Source organism: Eretmochelys imbricata, chromosome 2, assembly GCF_965152235.1.
Source record: "Eretmochelys imbricata isolate rEreImb1 chromosome 2, rEreImb1.hap1, whole genome shotgun sequence".
Lineage (NCBI taxonomy): Eukaryota > Metazoa > Chordata > Testudines > Cheloniidae > Eretmochelys > Eretmochelys imbricata.
Window position 1 is genome coordinate 113,985,505 of NC_135573.1, and position 18,995 is coordinate 114,004,499.

Consider the following 18,995-nt stretch of genomic DNA (forward strand, 5'->3'; position numbering starts at 1 on the left):
TTTCTATGGTGCCGCCAGCCCCTCCACTTTAAGGGGGAAATGCAAAGCCACAGGTTGAATAAACCTGTTGAGACCTGGGGGTCTTTTTCCACCCTCTCTTCCACAGGAGAGGAAGTGAGTACACACAGGCCAGAGAACACAAATCCTGGAGGTTCATGGTAGAATGCAAGAAATGGGAACTGAAGCTCTTTGGCAGAGCATGTTGTGTGACCTCAGCTGCACCAGGCATTTGCAAAGAGTTCTCCAAATGAATATTCTAGGCAATGGTCCCATTCTGCCAGTTTTAGTGACCAGAAGCACACATTGTAAACAAAACCAGTGGTATTTGGACTGTTCTAAAGGAGCGGGGGAAATCTTCTCTCCCGCCGCCGCCCCCCCCCCTTTTTTTTAAACACAATACTGACCTGGAAAAGTATTTAATTATTGTCACTTCATAAATCCACTTCTCTAACACCCATCCTTGCAGCACCGCAGATGCTCTAAGGCTTGTTTTGTCAGGTGCCTACAGCCATTTTAAAATTAAAGGGACAGCATGAGACTTCTTTTCATATGTATTTATAAAAAAATATGTCCTATTCTATTTGCCAGTGCTTTAGATATATTAAAACTGAAATAATTCTAATTTAGTTTTCACTATTAATGGCACTGGTTTACATTTGAACTTCACTCAGTTTGAACAACGCAACTGGATTAGTTCCCCTCTCTGAGTTTCACAGCCAAAGCATAAGGTGGCACTGCCTGGGTTGCAAACTCTGCTGGAGGCTTTAGTTAACTCAAAAAGGTGTCGGTGGAGCAGGGGACACTCTGGTTTCACTGACAAGTCATTAAGATATTTCAATAAATTTTATAATAATTTTAGAAAGCGATTCTCTCTCTTTAAAATAAAATATCCTAAAAGTGTGAACTAAGACAGCTGAGAGTATCCTTAAGAGATTTAAAAGTTCAGTTTGCCTGAACCAAAGCAGTAGAGAGTGCTTTTCTCTTTTTCAGGTGAAAAGATGGGCTTGCTTGTGGCTAAGCCAAGGACCAGAAGTCAATCAATTTGAGTTCCATTCCATGCTCTGCCACAGACTTCCCTCTGACCATAGACAAGTCATTTGTGGACAGATTTTCAGAGGTGAAATCAATGGGACCTGCAGGGACTCAGGATAATGAAATGTGACCTCATAACTGTGACCACAGACACAGCGGACAATGAGGATGAAACCTGTGGCTTAAGGAGGACAAGCTGCGATCACTTGAGTTAAAGCAGAAATGCTTTAATTGGGGAAAAAGTAGCAAGCTGCTTAGCTGTTGGGTCCTGCGACTAAAGAAAGACATTTCCATCTATCCTAAGCCAATGTCTTTCGTTGCCACCTCTGAAAATCAAGGAACTAATCTCCCTTTTGGTCTATTTCATCATCTGCCTTCCGGAGCTGTTGTGAACTTAGATTCTCAGATAGAAGCTGAACGTAGTGTAAGGTCTAAGGTTTGTTTTCTTCAATTAGGCATTTTTACAGTTCTGTACTGGAAATAACAGTACCTTGTAGAAGAACTTGGGGCTCCACCTATTCTGCTTCAGGGATAAACTGTAGCATACAGAACACTGGCCTGCAGAGCCAAGAAATGTAAATGAAGGGTTTGCCAGAGAATGAAGACATCTCTTTTTCCCCTTATGTTTTCCAGTATTTTTTAAACCCCCTGTAAGGTACACAGAACGAGCCACTTGCATTTCTCATGCATAAATGGTCGCGTTATGATGAAACAAACAATTTAAAAGGACATTTTCACAAACTAACAACTCTTTACAGAAGGATGTTAAGTGACCCATTCTCACTCTCCACACAAAGATCTGTTCTGACTGAACATCATGGAACAGTACAGCTAAAAGGTTGAGATATCTTGTTTCTTTGCATATTGATTGAAGACGACATTAAGTCACAGTTGCTTGAATGTCCAATGGGAATAGCAATGATTTCATCCACAGACAACCTTTGGGTTGCAGATAGAATAGCTATTTAAACTTCAATGGCAAACTAATTTGTAAACTATGAAACCACTGTAGGTTTGCTGCACAGTATGTGTATTTCTGTTTAATAAGTATGATACACTTGTATGTATACACACTGTAGGAAACATTGTCTTAAGCCTTCTGTGGTGGGGAAAAGAGAGACTGGCAATCATTGAGTAGAGGGTTTCTCATGGGGCATGTCAAGGTCAGGTGTGGCAGCAAAAGTCAATACAGTACTCAGCAGTTCTTGTCATTGCACTACCTACTAGAGTACAGGAACGGTGGTTCCTGAACAGCACCTAAAGCTGATCAAAGGCAGAGATGACCTTCAGTAAATGGCAACATGCATCAAGACACAGACTTTACCTCAGCTCGCTCTTCAGAAAGAAGAAAAACAATCCTTTAGGAGACAAGCTACTGTTTTTTTCTCATCCTTCCTCCCCTCCTCCAAATACATATATAAATAAAACCAGAGATGCTTTTCCAAGGGCCAGATTTTGTAGACTGTGTCACAAGTCAGGGCAACCACACCGGTATCCCCCCTCTGCAGTACAGTAAGGACACCCTTTCTAGGTTTCTGGCTCCTCAGCCATCACCTCTCTTGGATTCAGACCCAAGACTCTCTCTCCACTGAGCAAGGTTTTTCCAGACTGCATAGTTCCTTGCCAACACTGCGAGTTCCCCAGCAAGCCAAACCACCTAAACATGTTTGTGTGTTTGCACTTTGCTTTCTCCTCAGAGGCTATAAACAGCACAGTTGCTCACAGTTATAAATTACCACACAAGTACATTTATTCTTAAGATGAAAGTTTTACAGAGCAAACATAGTAAGAATAGAAGACCCTACATGCATGCTAATAAGCTTAACAGAGATCACCCCAGTAAATCTAACAAGGGCTCTGGTCAGTGACAGTCCTTCTAATCCTTCCACAAGAATTGGACCCCCTCCTTTTGACAGGTGGTTCTGACCATTTTCTGGAACAGAAAGAAGGCCTTAAATCAGTTTAAATTCAGGCTATTTATCCCAAAGTCCTTTGTTTGATAGTCTCTGGAGAATCCAGTTTGAACCAGTACATGCAAGCCTCTACAGGTGGCTGTACCTCCCTGGAGGTGTTACAGCCTGTGTGGATTTGTCTAGTCACCCCCATTGGTCTTTGATTCTGGAAGAGCTGTGCTTACTTTCCCCTGCGTGGACTTCCAGAGACCCACAAAATAATCACAGCGATACCCTTTGCATTGCTGAATTTGTTTTGTAGCGTTGCATGGTGTTAACCCATCATGTATTCACGTGACGCTTTAATGCAGCATCAGGATACTCCTATGGAATTACTTTAAGTCTCTTTGCCACTTCATTAGTACAATATGTACTCTCGTCTCCTGGGAGATTATATATGTAAATAAATGATATGGGAAAACATATATTCTCTCCTTCCTTCCCCAGCCCAAATACACTTTCAGTTTATTTGGAGGAACAGGGAAAGATATTGGCTGCACCAATAATCTGTTTAGCACTTCTCCTGCTGCCCTGCGTGTGTCAGATAGAACAGGTCTACTCAAAACATAGGATCTCTACAAAAGATGCACATGACTGCCTAAAGAGCTGCAGGTTGAGCAGCACTGTTAGAAATGACAGCCTATCTATGATAGGTTTGAAGTTTCAAGTCCAGCAAAATGAGAAAGGCCGGGTTTGTTGCATTGTGTATTTCCATCACCACCTTCTAACCTTTTAATTCCAGAACAGAACCCTATTCTGATATATGGAAATAGACTATTTTAATAGCATCTGTTCGTGGGATGAATCGGCAGTGGCCCAAATTCTGTGCCATTTCCACTGCAATGGTGAGCAGAAGCACAGAGGAATATGAATGAATACTTTTGCTGAGTGATTTTCTGTCTGTTTTGTTCCAGCTTATTCTCTCCAGTTGGGAAGGAGGCTATAACTTACAGTGTCAGAACCTTGCCAGTGCAGGAGAAGCTGATATCCGGGTGAGGCAGAAACAGCAACTCAGTAACGAAAAGATGTTGTGGTCTATTTCTCTATAGGCTTGGGTGCTATTCCCTTGCATCACTGGCCTATTTAGATTTTAGGCATTAGGATTTTTTTTAAACAATATTTTTATTTCTGTTTGTTACACAGTGGGATATGTATGTGCTGATCCAGGTTGGATGTGTCCTCATTCCCCTCTATAGGGTGGAGAACCATGTGAGAAGTACATTTTTGTTCTGGAAAGGCTTTTACAAAAGTTTATTTCCAATATTTCTGGCTCATCTGGCGTTGCATCATTAATTATCAGAACAGATGCCAATACAAAATGGAAATGTTTTCTATGGAAAACATAAATCCTTTAATTAAAAACCTATGGTGAAATTGTCCAAGCAAATTTGGGTTCTTATGGGTCCAAACCAGTGCCTGAACCAACCTGAACTCCGGGAATGCTTGGATCCAGATTTTGCATCTTCGGCTCATCTCTAGCCTTGACTCTTATTACACACCTTAAAATTCAAAGTTTTGTCCTTCTACTGTTCCAAATTCTCCATGAACTCTCTCACCTGATATAATTAATCACTCTTCCTTTTCACCCCAAGACTCACTCCATTCCTCCATTTTGGCCCCCTTTCTCCTTCTCTAGGACTTTCCACATTTTGGCTTGCAAGGGTCACTCAGACACATTTTCCCACCTATATGATGTTTTTGCTGTTCCTCACTGGGAGATACTACTACTATAAAATTTTTTTGCTCCCCCTTGTTTTATAGACTCTGTGAATCTCACTGCCATACCCTGCTTTAATGGTCCTGTAAAATTAAAATATTATTAATTGGCATACCTCCCTATGGAGGATCTGCTCCATTGTGTCCAGGGGGCTTTGATAATGGATTATGCTGACTGCCTACTTTAATTACTCTTTTGAGAACTTGTATATTACAACACTTAAAATATTTAGTCTTTTTTTTTCAGATCATGTTTGAAAAAGTATTCCAATAGCAACAGTCCAAGCCGGTTGCTGTTCAAGTATCCCACTAGTTCATTGTGCTTCACATTCTTCCCACTCCAGTATCTGCCTGTAAAGCCCCCTAGAAAAAGGCTATTGTAACTTTTTGATACAGATGAAGAGCAATTAGAAAGCCTTACTGTGGAAGTTTAGATCAGAAGGTATTTTTAACTGACATCTATTCAGAAAAATCTATATTACATGCAAAACAGATTAGAGGTCTAAGTGTACTTAGGCAATAAGAAACTTTTGGCCAAATCCTGCCATCTTTCATCAATGGGAAAATGACTTCAGTGGGAATTTTGTGAGAGCAAGGACTGATTAAGGGTAGCAGAATTTAGCCCTTTACGGACAGACCTTTATTTCTCTTTCTCTTGCTCATACAGGTGGCCAAGGTGTTGTGGTGGTATTATTTTTCCAAAGTAATTGAATTCATGGACACTATTTTCTTTGTACTGAGGAAGAAACACAGTCAAATTACTTTCCTTCATGTATATCATCATGCCACTATGTTTAACATCTGGTGGTGTGTTCTGAACTGGATCCCTTGTGGACAAAGTAAGTGGTTCTGTCATTTTCTCATCAGTATGTTAAGGGGGTAGATGTAGGGAATTTGCACACAGCTATGCAGGTCAATCATGTTAATAGTAATAATAGCTATCTGCAGAATTATTCACAAATCCCTATAAAAGTCAAGGTGAGTAGAGAGTCATATGGGCTTATTTTCAGAGGTGCTGAGCATTGAAATAAAAAAGAATTGTGAGTGCTCAGGATCACAGACTACCAGGCCACCAAACTATTGCTCCATGCTCAGATACTACAGTGATGAATAAGGCTACAATTTAGTCACAGGTATTTTTAGTAAAAGACCTGGACAGGTCAAGGGCAAGAAACAAAATTCATGGCCTGTGACTTGTCCGTGACTTATACTATAAATACCCGTGACTAAATCTTGGGGGGGGGGCATTGCTGGGGAGGCACTGCTTAGGGGGGTTCCCTAGGAGACCACTGCTGCGGGGGTCCACTGACTGGGGGGGCACCCTGGGGCCAGTGGCACCAGCTGACGGGGGCTGCTGAGCAGCGGCTGCTCTGGCCACCCCCAGGACCGCTGCTGGGGGGGCCAGGAGGGTGCTGCTTGGGCAGGGGGCTGGGGCCAGCGGCCAGCGGCACCAACTGTCAGAGGCTGCCCCTGGGACCACTGCTCAGGCCGTCCCTAGGATCAGCTGCCCAGGGCCTCCTGAGCAGCAGCTGGTAAGGCTGTTCTCAGGGTCGCCCAAGTAGCTGGCCCTGGAGCCAGCTGCCTGGGCAGCACAGAGCTCAGCCACACTGGCCCCTGCAGAAGTCATGGAGGTCATGGAAAGTCACAGAATCTGTGACAGACCCGGTGCCCTAGTAATGAGCACAGTATAAAGTGCCTAGACTGATAGATAGGACCCGATTCTCCTCAAACCAGTTTTATGCAAGTGTATCTCCCTCAAATAGCATAATTGAGAGAAGAGTCTGTCCCATAAGATACTTAAGGCAAAATAATGAAGTCAATGGGAATTTCACCCCTGCTGTATAGCACAACGTTCAAATGCTTATAAATTTTTGCCTTCTTGCACTAGCAAGATCTTTCATTTATAAATGTGTAACTAAGCATCTGTGACCAGCATAACTGATTTGAAGACATTTAGAAGTACGCAGGCCAAACTGAAAAAAAAAAAAAAAAGTGTACTCAAAACCACTATATAGCAATAAAGAGAATATTCAAACTCCATCCAGGGTAGGCAAAGCCCAGTTTGTTTGCTGCTGAGGAGCTGCTATTACCTTAGTGAAGGTTTGTGCTTCCCTCTCAAGTGTTCCTATTTCTTGTGAATATTTTAAAAAGTTATTTAACTTTTCAACTTCACACACTACTGAGGAATCGTAATTGCATTTGTCACCCAAACTTTGACAAGTCAAGAACTATCATATTCTCAAGTCCTCGTTTTGAATAGGTAAGGGCCTGATCCTGCTCCCCTTGAAGTCAGTAGCAAAAATTCCCACCCATTTCTATGGGAAGAGGATTCAGCCTTAACTTCATATGAGGTCTGGACTGTTAGGAGAGAAGGGGACTAAGTCTGCTCTCACTTACACAAAAGTAAATCAGAATTAACTCTACTGAAGTGCAATGGAGTCACACTGTTATGAAACTGATGAGAAATCAGTATCAGAGTACACCCTGTACTTGGCAGTGTAAATGTGAAGGCTTGTCTACACTTACATTTTATAGCGCTCTAACTTGCTGGCTCAGGAGCGTGAACAATCAGCAAAACAAGCAGGACCGCGCTCGCACTTCAAAGTGCTGCCGCAGGAGCGTTCCCATGGCAGCGCTTTGAAGTTTCCAGTGTAGCCATGCCCTAATACATTCACGGTCTCTTAAAAACATTCCTCTCTTTGAATCACAGACCCTACATTCATGAATTTGGCTTGTTTTAAAGTCCTATTTTGAAGACCTGAAATGTGACTGCATAGTTGGTAGGAAGTCACAGTGATGCAGAGTAATGTGCATTTTATCCAAGTGAAACCAGACGTCTTTGTGACGGAAAATTGGCCTTCTCTAGCTCCCTGCACATCAAAAGTCAGGTATAATAATTATGTTGTGGAATATATCTGCTATTATCAGATCATGTTCATCTTGACTGGAAATTGTCACTGTCTCCTCCCATACCCAAGGGAAATAGTGATAGTTAGACTGCTCTCTCTGCATTCTGGATTAGAGTTGAAAGTGGAGAATTATTTCTAGCATCAAATCAAGTACGATCTTGTTAGTGGGTAAATTGAGTGAATTTTTTCTGTAGCCTTGTCATCTAAGTTGAAAAGAAAATTAATGTTTTAAACTTAGTTTTTAAGCGTTGGTTCCCACATCCCTCAGAAAAGAAGTTATCTCAACCTATACAAAATTCAGCAGCTCTATTTTTAAAGTAATGTGTTAAGTTCTTATTTTTAATAGTGTAGGACCCAAATCTCCACTGCCTAGTGCAGTCACTTTGATTGTTTGAAGTAGGTGTAAAATGCTCCCACAGACCCTGTGGAGAATTGTGATTTGGCAGTGATTTACACATGCTTTGTACAGGTATCAAGGACTGCTCATGGGCGAGGCAATGGACATGCCAGCTTCTGTGCTCTCTTCTATGGCTAACCCACAGGACCTGATTCTCCCCTCTGTTCACTTTTACAGCAGCATAATTGCAACACAGAGGAGAATGGTGATGCTTCCCGGGCTACCACGGGTTTTGAGGCACCTCACTTTCACCTGCCCCTCACGTGAGGATGCCTTGTCCGTGCCTGCTGGAAGTCAGCTCCCCAGCTCCACCGGCCACATGCAACACAAGCACTTGCCTCTAAGCCTCACAGGCTCTGCTGTCTCTTTACAGGTTCATACGGGGCACATTGCAACCCTTGAGCCCCCCACCCCAAGCATCTCCCTGGAATGTCTAGCCCGTTCCGCTGGACACTCACCATATTCAGATTCACTGCTTAACTCTTCCAGCTGAGATCCCCTCTCCGCTTAACCCACAGTGCTTTGCTGTAACTTTTCTGCCAGGTGGAGTCTGTAACAAGACAAGGTTTAACATATAGGGGCGTTCCTCTTACCAGTACAAAAGAGAACCATGCTCAAGCCCCACGCAGTAACCTGGAAAAACTAACCACCCCACCTAAGAGGCAGTACTTCCCCACTCGCAAATGCCAAGTCTGTGTGTAACAAAAGAAAAAACTTATTAAAAAGGGAACGGCAACCCAGCATTCATTTGGGAAAACACAGCAACCACAATCTGAAAGCATCTAACCCTAAGCAAACACCCACCCCGCAGTATGTTGGGTCATGTCCTTTTCCTCAGTTTCCCACCTAACAGGAAACAAATGTCCCTTTAATACACTACTCCCCTTGTCCTCTACTGCACTCCGCTCACAATTGGTTGTCTTTGGTCAGCTACTGTTATCTCTGCCGCAACTGGCCGCTCACTCCCACCTCTGCTGCTGTCGTCTGCCACCACTCAGCTCTGCTGCTGCTGTCTTTGCTGATACATGCCACTCACTACCTCTGCAGTGTTGCATTCTGAGGGTCCACCACAAAACCCAGCTCTTAGTGATCTTACCGAGTAGGGGGAACTCAGCTGCTCTCTCTCTCCATTATCTTTCATTGCAACACTGTCTCCACACCAGGTCTAAGGCTTAGCCCCTAGATCTGCTCATTAGTGATTTCAACTCTAGTAACTACTGCACAGAAACAAGGACTCTCAGTTGAGTCCAATCAGCTCTGTCCTTAGACCCTGAAGAGGAGAGGCTCAAAAGGTGTCTAGGACTTTTTAGGCAGAATCTGTACCATCAGATAGGAACACCCATCCCACCCCCATCTCATTTTCACTGGGATTTGACATCCTTAGCCCCTGCTTAGCAAGTGAGTTTCAGTTTAGGGTGACCCCCTTAATCAGGGCATGCGAAGTACAGTTCTGCTGCCCTTTAGTATTATCCTTATTGTATGAGTAAAGTGAATTGTAACCCCAAACCAGCCAAACTTGATCACTTTAGCAAAGCAGCTGTCTGCTGAATACCTAGGGAGAGTGAGTGTGTCAATGCAAATATGGTCTGCTCCTCAAGGCTTTTCCCCCAGTTCATCATTGGATGTCAGGGGACAGCTCACTGAGACCCTGCTTACATAGATATCAATGTATCAGCGCAGCAGGTCTCTTAGGTGAAGGACCCAGTGTGTTCTTTGCTTCCTAAGATATCCAAGTCACATCCTTTGTTTTCATTCATAAACAGGACACCTACTGGTACTTTGTTTCTTCCTGTAAATTCTGTCTTGTAGATTTTACAACTTACAGCTGGAACCTAAGCTCAAAGCAAGTCTATGCTACCATGCTACGTGAGTGCAGCTGTGCTGGTGTAGCGTGTCTGGTGACATGCGATGCCAACGGGAAAGGGCTCTTCTGTCGGCATAATTACTCCACCGCCACAAAAGGCGGAAGCTATGTCGCTAGGAGAGCCTCTGCCGCTGACATAGTGCGGTGTGGACACTGCTTATGTCACTGTAACTTGCGTCGCTCAGGGATGTGAACAGGACACCCCCCAGAGCAACGCAAGTTACATCCCTCAGACAAGCCCTCAGTCAGCAAATAGGTCTCCATTGTGAGGTAGACAACACACAATACACTCATCACCAGACAGGGAGGCGAGTGTCTGTTACCGCCTCGCTGAAAGGAACGTGTCCGATGCATGTCACCTCCTGGAGACTTGCCTTAACTCCAAGACCTTAAAAACACAATTTTCAGTATAGACATAAGTCCTTAAATATTACTCCTACATGCATTTTGCAACGATTACGTCAACCAGTGGGCTACTGGCTCGCGGTGAAGATCTTACGTGTCATCCTTTAGTGAATTATTATGCGCATACATGACTAAGGGAATTCCTGTAAAACCCTATGTAGCCCCTGCACCCGTGGCCAGTAGGCACTGAGAGGGCCTTGTGTCACAAGAATCAGACCGATATGATCTCTGACCAAATGTTAACTTGTTCTGTAACTGCTGAACATTCTACTAACAGAATGAACACATGTAACTCAGCAATATTGCTACTTCCCGCTCAACTATCTCGGCAAAAGCGTACACGGTAATTTATCCACATCATACAGAATGCTAGAATAATATTCAGTTACTGCAATTGATTGTAATGGTGAAATATTGTTTAGACCCAAATTCTGCAGTCCTTAAGTAAGCAAAACACTCACTGAAGTCAATGAAAGTTTTTCCTCAATTAAGGCAACAGAATTTGCTCGAGTATATGAATTGTAGTCAGACACAGAGTAAAGCTCTCACAGCTGTGTTTAATAATGGGAGTTGTGCATTTTCTTTTATCTTCCCGGGGCATTAGGCTGCTGTTTATTACAACATAATAATCTAAAATAGCTGAGTGTTTAGAGCTTAGAATGACAAGACAGACAAAGAATTTTTAGAACAAAGAAGGGATGGCCTACAATATAGAAAATAAAAAGGAAGAAGGGAGAGAGGAAGTACAGAGTAAAATATACAGCCTATGACATCAAATAAAAAGAAACTAAGGAAAGAAGAAGAGCTGGGTGTATAAGGCACTTCTCAGGGCATCCATGGCCGAGTCACCTTGTTCCCACTCACCTCCCGCATGAGGGAGACTTGCCTGTGCCAGCTAGGCATTAGCTCCCCAACACAACCAGCCTGTCAGCCACTCTAGCACTCTCCTCTATACCAGCCCTGCAGGTTGACAATAGATGTACCCCAGCCTCTGAGTCCCTTCAAAGTGTCCACCTGTGGTAAGCAGTCACTGGATACCCCCAGAAATCCCAGAGCCTCCATTCTCAAAGGAGCAGTGTGCCCCAATTTACCCATTTTACCTTAGATCACTGCTTCTGTACCAAGAACAGCACTTGAGTTCAGTTACAGTAAAACAAAAGGAAACTGGTTTAAGAAAGGATAGAGATTCAAATCAGAAGCAAGTATAAGCCATGGAAACAAATGGTTACACACACATCACAAAATCATAAAACACAAACTAGGGCCTACATTTATTCATAGTCCCCTTTACTATTTAATAGAGTCGATTCTCACCCTAAAGTTCAGTCTTTTGCAACGCTTGCTAGTTCCAAAGAGCCACGACCCAATCTTTCAAGAAGCACCCCCACTCATAAAGGTACCTCCTCAGCGAGTGGATCCAGCATATTTCTCCATCCTGTGATATACTCAATCAGTTTTTATTCACAGAGAATGTGATCCCCAGGCTGTCACATTGTTCCTTTTCACTTCCAAGTGCTTTCAATGTTTATAGTTTATCTTTGATGGTTTCCATTGACTTTTCTGTGTTGGTGCAACGATGGACAACGAAGCAATGCATTACATATTAGCCTGGGAGGGGTGACAACCAATGGTCCCTCTAATTTTTGACAGGCCGTGTGTGCAAAAAATTTCTTCTGTGCAAATTTTGGACAGGCCGTGTGTGCAAAAAAGGTCTTCTGTACAAATTGTTGTGCTTCTGTGCAAATTTTTGTGCGTGTGGTGTTTCGCCGTGTGCGCGGGGTTTAGGATCTGTGTGCGCGCGCTCACGCACACAGCTTAGAGGGAACAGTGGTGACAATTCCCTCCTGCTTAAACTGGTCATCACTGAGACCTTCTCCTTGTAAACCACTTTCATTCCAAGACCATAAGGGTGTAATTTTCAGTATAGTTACATTGTTCCTTAACTATTCCCCGTACACACATCCCACAATGATTATGAGTATCGATAAATTACAGGCTTTCAGTACCGATAGCACATGCTAGACTTCATGGATAACTACAATGAAAGCACTGTGTGTGCCATGTCTGAGACAGGAGTTGCTTGCAAAGAAGAGTGAACGCTTTGCTAGCTGGTACCAATGGAACGTGTCACAGTAAGACTTTTTTGTGGTGGGGCGGGGAAGGGAAGGTGAGCAATCCCTAGTGTTGAATCCAGTGCAAGTCCAAGACCAGAAGTGAGAAAAGAAAAAGAAAAAGAAAAAGGTACAGAGGATTATTACTAGATGCAGTGGTAGAATGCTAGTGATCAGTAAAAGTCTACCAGGAAACATGTTCTTACAATTTACAGGGAGGGAAAGTCCTTCGCCCCACCCCCAGTGATACCGCTGAATAAAATGTTTTCTTTGTTGGATTCTTACAGGTTTCTTTGGACCCACCTTGAATAGTTTTATCCATGTTCTCATGTACTCCTACTATGGATTTTCTGTCATTCCTTCCATGCGCAAGTATCTGTGGTGGAAGAAATACCTCACTCAGGCACAACTGGTACATTTATATTTCACTCTCTCTTTACTTCGAATAGATATTTTTTGTCCAAAGAGGTGGCATAAAACTGTAACCTTGAATATAAATCTTTTGAAATGTGGGAGAGGAAGGACCTCTGATTCAAATTCCTGTACCCAAATTCAACCCCAAAGCCTTTGTTTCCAGATCGGATCCAAAAGCAGCAATCTGGTGGAAAAAACCTCAGAGGGGTTCAGTATGATCAAATTCAAATTGTGCTATCAAATCCAAATTCAGCCTCAAACACTAGAATAAACTTAATGTGGATCAAGATCTGAACAGGGTCTACAGAGCCAATTTTCATAAGGAATATGTTTATTCAATACTATCTTAATTCATCTGAACTGAACTCACAGAGTGGAACAGGACTGAAGTACTTAGCAAGTTATTTAAGCATGAGGCTAGAACATCCAATTACTGTGGCTTTTAAAGTGTGGTTCTTCTCTGCAAAATAACTACATACATTAGACTTACTCCCTCAGTTTATTCAGTTACAGCTGCTTACTTCACTGATGATGTTTTTATTGCTTTTTACTCCCGTTAGAGCTGCAAAGTCAATACAGCTCTGGCTCACACAAGACCACTAGGATTGTTAGCTAGGTTCTACTGTAGAATCCTTGTTGTTGGTAATACATGAGCCAGTGAGAATCCAGCTTGACCTATCTGTACTAACAGAAGTTAAACACACACACACACACACACACAAATGAACAAACATCCTTTTACTTGTGAAGTTTTCAGATACTATTTGGCATCACTGAGAAACAGTCAATGTGCCCTCCTCCCCTTGTGCCATTTTTAGAGAGTAACTTTTAAGAGAAGAACCATTCTTTAAGTGAAGCATGTTCATAAATGCAAAAAGGCAGACATATTAACTTGACTTAAGAGGTACAAAACCTTACTATTAAGGCTAAGGATGTGAAATTGAGTTTTGCACCTACCTTAACAGCCATTTTCATTCCAAGTTTTTTGTTGTTGTTGTTGATATTGTTGTTTTTAACATAGCACATTGATTCTACTTATGGTTTAATTCTGATTTTAATTGTTTTAACCTTGTAGGATTACTGTCGGAGTCAAGCTTTTTAAAAGTGGACTCTAACTTGTCAGCATAAAAAAGATTTGCACCCTTTTTTTGGCTGCCAATCTCTTCTTTCATTTAAAAGAAAATCTGGCCTATATTCTGTATTTGTTTAAGGGTAAAAATCTTAGGATTCACTTGGAAGTAAATACAATGGGCCTGATTCTTGCTATCAATAGAAGTTCACTGTGTGCAGTACTTTCCAGGATTGAGCCAGTAAAGATTCGAATGTAGCAACAGTGCAGTGCCGTATACTTTGACAGTCTCATGTTTGGGGGCACAATTAAGACCAGTGTGAGGCTGTGTCACCACCTGTCCTGTAACCCTGGGTGCCTGAAATGCCCTACTGCTGTGCCTCACAACCTGGATGACAGCAGCTAGCATACAAGCACGCAGCTCACATCTTAAGCGTCTGTGTGCCATACATGCCTGGATCAGCAACTCTGACTCTCGCAGCCAGCCTGCAGCACAACAGTCTCACCATGGCTTCCACCAGCCTTGGTTACTACTAGCAGACTGACCCGAACACACTCCCAGTCCTGTATTTTCCCAAAACCATGTACCCTTTAGCGTCTGGCCCTTTCCAGAACCACTCAGAGAAATAAAGTTAGTTGATCCTTTAAAGACAGACAAAAGCACATTGTAGATTAATTTAACTGGGGTAAATAACCCTTCCCTTCAAACAAATTACTGAATTGGTTTATAGTAAAAATAAAACAGATCTAAATGGTTACATGCAAATAATAGTGAAAACATGCATCTAAAACTCTAGAACTTAGTTTAGTTAGGTATAGACTTTATTCAAGATAGTTGATCTCACCAAACTGTCCTCCTTCCCAGCCATGGCTGACTTTTCCTCAGTCAGGACTTTCCACAGAAGTACAAGATGTAGTCTCCCTAGGTGAAAGATCTTTGCCTAAGCAGCTCTCTCACCTATATTCAGTTCCCAGAAATTCACCACCCTGCTGGTCAAAGGACCCATTTCTAATCAGCTTGCAAGAGAGCTTGGGTCTGTCTAGTGATGAATACCAAAGATGGTTTCGGTCTTTGCTTAGATCTTTCAAAGTTCAGTGACCTAGTTTCAAGAGGCAGGACGAAGTAGAGAGTTTCCATTGTTTTGATTCTACAATTCTTAAATTTACATAGGAGACAGGTAAATAGCTCTGCTGATCCCACCTGTCTGGCAGAGACCTGTTTCTCCCTTTGATTGGACACAGACTGTGAAGTCTAATATCAAGGAGTATCCATAATTCCCTACAGTGTGTTAATATATATAAATATATTAAGCACCAGTGTGTCATAGGCTTTCATAAAACAGCTTATTTGATGAACTTTGTATACATTACTGTATTATTAATTAGTTGATTCAGTTGCTTGTCACTTGAGGTTCAGACCCCATCCATATAGCTCAGATAAAGTTTCTCTTTCCTTCTAGAGACTATCTGCACCGGATTGTTAGCTTGATAGCTTTGTTTACCTAATATGTAAATGGACCTTCACTCTCTCTGCCTGTTGACCAAGCATTCCTTTGTATAGGGCAGACCTATTTGCCAACTCTCCCTGCCAGACCTGGCTTAAACACATTTTAGTCATTGTTTCAGCATATAGCCATCACACTTAATACACACCACATACATTACTCAAGAATATTAATGATGTATCAGTGAGATATTAGATTTCGAATGATACATTACATGCTACCTTTTAAATAAATATCATGATACCATTGTGTGAGGTGTAATAAGTATGTCAGGCCTCACAAGTGTTGCTTTCTACAGTGTTGTTGTAGCTATGTCGGTCCCAGGATATTAGACAGACAAGGTAGTTGAGGTAATATCTTTTTACCTGGTGAGAGAGAAGCTTTCGAGCTCCACAGAGCTCATCTGTATAAGCTCAAAAGCTTGTCTGCCTCACCAACAGAAATTGGTCCAATAAAAAAATTTATTATCTCACCTACTTTGCCTGTAAGAGTTGCTAACACAGGATAACGAACCACAAATGGGCTTCTGTGTCATGAACAGTACACCTTATTACTCAGTGAGGGAAGATAGTATTCAGTAGTGATTCTAGGAGACACTCAATAGGTCGTAAACCCTCCCCCCCCATTATTTATGGCCTTCTTCATAGAAAATGGACACTACTAAATCATGGGAAATGCACCACTGATTAAAAAGTCATAAAAGCTATTAATTATTAAAATGATATACAGCTCAGTCAACTTTCCTATAGAGCTTTAAAATTGTATGACTTGAAAAAGCTTTGCATCAGCTACTGAGATGCATCAAAGTCTCTCCAAAGCAGGAAATGTAACCATAGTACAATAAGAAAATGCAGAATCACAGAAAGATGCAAGAGCACGAGACAAACATTCTCTGATTTAGAAAAATCTGCTTTAGGCTTTGTGTACTGGATCCAGACATGTGCCCTTTGTAGTCAGCATTAATACATCGAGAATTATGCTGTTTCAAAAACATATATCATGCTGTGCTCCTTACTGGTAGAAGCATGTACTCTACATATTTGCATTTTAAAAAAGGCTTCTTTATTCTTATTTTGGGAACAGACACTAGCCAAAAAGCTCTAAAATGGTCTTGTGAAAATGTGTATTCTTGGAATCAGGAGTGCATCTTAGGTCTAAGTAGCTGATGCAAAGCTTTTTCAAGTCATACAATATTTGTTTTCCTGCACACTTAAAACAGAAGAATGCCTCATTCTAAATAAACTATATACAGTACATTGGTTCCAGGAAGTACCGCATAATTCAGTTGGTTGGACAGGGTCATATGATCCAGCTAATTAGGCCGTGTTTGGTAATCCAAAAAAGTGAGATCTTTTGCAGCTCCCCTCCCCATCTCATTTCTGCTTTATTTGCTGTCTTCTTACACCTACAAACACAGTTCTTTACCTGACCCAGACTTCTAGTTTCGCTTTTAAAATGGATGTTCCATTTTTAGCTCAGTCTTCTGAAATGGCTTCCTCAGGTCTCAGATAGTCCTCAGGTTTCTCTCAGGTTCTGCTTTAAAGATGATGCTGTAGGTTGCACAAAGTGTTCTAGGGGACATCACAGCCCCATTAAAAGAGAATAGCTACCAGTTTGCCAGCCAGTCCTGTAAGAAAACTTGTGTTTTCAAAAGTATCTATAAAATGCCAACCCTTAATTCTTTAGACCTTATATGAAAATAATTCTTACAGCCTCAGAACAATGCCCCCAACATAATGCTCACAAACTAAAAAAAATAATATGGAGAATGCATAGGAAATACCTGATTAAATGATCACCATCCTCTTTCCTGAAAATGCTCAAATAGTAATAACCCCCCCCAAAAATAATCTCATCTAAATTTATATAAATAAAATGTCTGATCTATCTTTTACAGATTCAATTTCTGCTCACCATTATCCACACTCTTAGTGCAGCTGTGAAGCCATGTGGATTTCCTTTTGGGTGCCTCATGTTCCAGTCTTCATACATGGCCACACTGGTTATTCTGTTTATAAACTTTTATATTAAGGTAAGTTGGGGAACGTAAAAATCATACACTGAGGTCTGATTTCAGGTTATATTTATTTATCAAGCTCCTGATTTGCTGATGAGTGCAGCTTTCTGTGAATTTACACCACCATGCACTGTGCTACCAGAAATCAGAGATCTGGAATGTTTTGCCAAATGGACTGATATATAATATAAGAAATCTTAATACAATCAAGTTTTGGTAGCATTTTATTAAAAGAAAATGCCAGATTTTTTTGGTTTTGGTGGGTGGGTGTTTGTTGTTTTTGTTTTTTTGTTTGTTTGGGTTTTTTTTTGCTATTATAGCAGTTGAGAAATATGGATGTTGTAAACTATGTAAAAAGATATACCTTCAAAAATTAAGTGATCCCGAGTTCAGGGAGATGCCCTTTCCTTTCTCATTAAGTGCCCAATTCTACAGTGTTCTGAGCACTTTCTGCAAGCTCCTTTCTGTCCTCAACTGCCAATAAAAATAGCAAAGGAAATACAGTGACAGATAATAAGTGTTAACTTTTGAGCATTAAGGGCCTAACTGAAGTCAGTAGAAGGACCTCAGCAAATTCAGCAGGCACTGGATCAGGCTAGAAGGAACTAATCCTTCCAGCCTTCCTTGTGCAGTTAGCCCCATTGACTCCATCAGAACTACTAACATAAGGTTTATTCTCAAGAGTGAAGGCAGGCACTATCAAGCCAAAAATACAGATGCAATAGGCAATATGAAATGTCATAGGCAATTCTAAGAGTAATGAATAATGGTCATGGATTTTCTTTTAAACTTTATATTTGGGGTGGAGTGGTACCTTTTTTCATTTTTATTACCTTTTTTTTTAAATATAAAGAAAAATCAAGTACATGCAAATAAGCAGTAGGACTTATTTATAATAGATGTAGAAAATATGCAGGAATATCCAAAACCCTATACAACTTTGATGGAGAACAGAAGATAATTCTCGTGAAAACAGTAGCATTAAATGGAGAATTCTGTATAATAAACTGCAAAATACATTTTAAAACAGAAAAAATATATAGGCATTCCTAACCGAACCATTTATATTAATCAGTTAATCATAAAGTGTCAGATTTACCTTGATAAATTGTCTAAGTATCTATCATGGAATCTGGCCCCATTCAAATCGATGGCAAAACTCCCATTGGATTTCAGTGAGGCCAGAATTTCACCCCTGCATTTGTTTTTGTTTGTGTTTTTTTTTTTAAAAACTGTTAACACAACTTTTAACAGATGTTTGGGATTTAAACCAGACCTTCTTTCAATGTATTCTGTCCAACTAGGTTAAATGCAAGAGGCCAAATTATGTTCTCAATTCCACTAATCATCATTTTAAATTCAGAGCAATTCTACGGAGGTCAGGGGGGTACTCTGCATTTTCAACCATGCAGAAGAGCAGAGTTTGGCCAAAAGGAGTTAGTTATGCTTAATATAGCCTTGCTTATAAAAAAGAAAAACAAACAAAAAAACAAACAAGAAAACCAGGCAGTCGCTGCAAAATGCAAGTTCCAGCCTCAAAGACTGAATTTGGTGCTCTTTTAATACAATGAGCCTTTTATCACTGGATAACCCTGTTGTAATGG

General features: G+C 41.3%; 1 protein-coding gene across 1 annotated transcript in view; it reads left to right on the top strand.

Annotated features, from left to right (window-relative positions):
* Positions 1-18,995, top strand: part of ELOVL2 (ELOVL fatty acid elongase 2) — a 51,026-nt gene that overhangs the window by 26,036 nt on the left and 5,995 nt on the right. The window contains exons 3-6 of the mRNA XM_077809116.1: positions 3,899-3,976; positions 5,368-5,539; positions 12,674-12,798; positions 17,272-17,406. Of these exons, the coding sequence (XP_077665242.1) occupies positions 3,899-3,976; positions 5,368-5,539; positions 12,674-12,798; positions 17,272-17,406 (510 nt within the window). The remainder of the gene's footprint in view (positions 1-3,898; positions 3,977-5,367; positions 5,540-12,673; positions 12,799-17,271; positions 17,407-18,995) is intronic.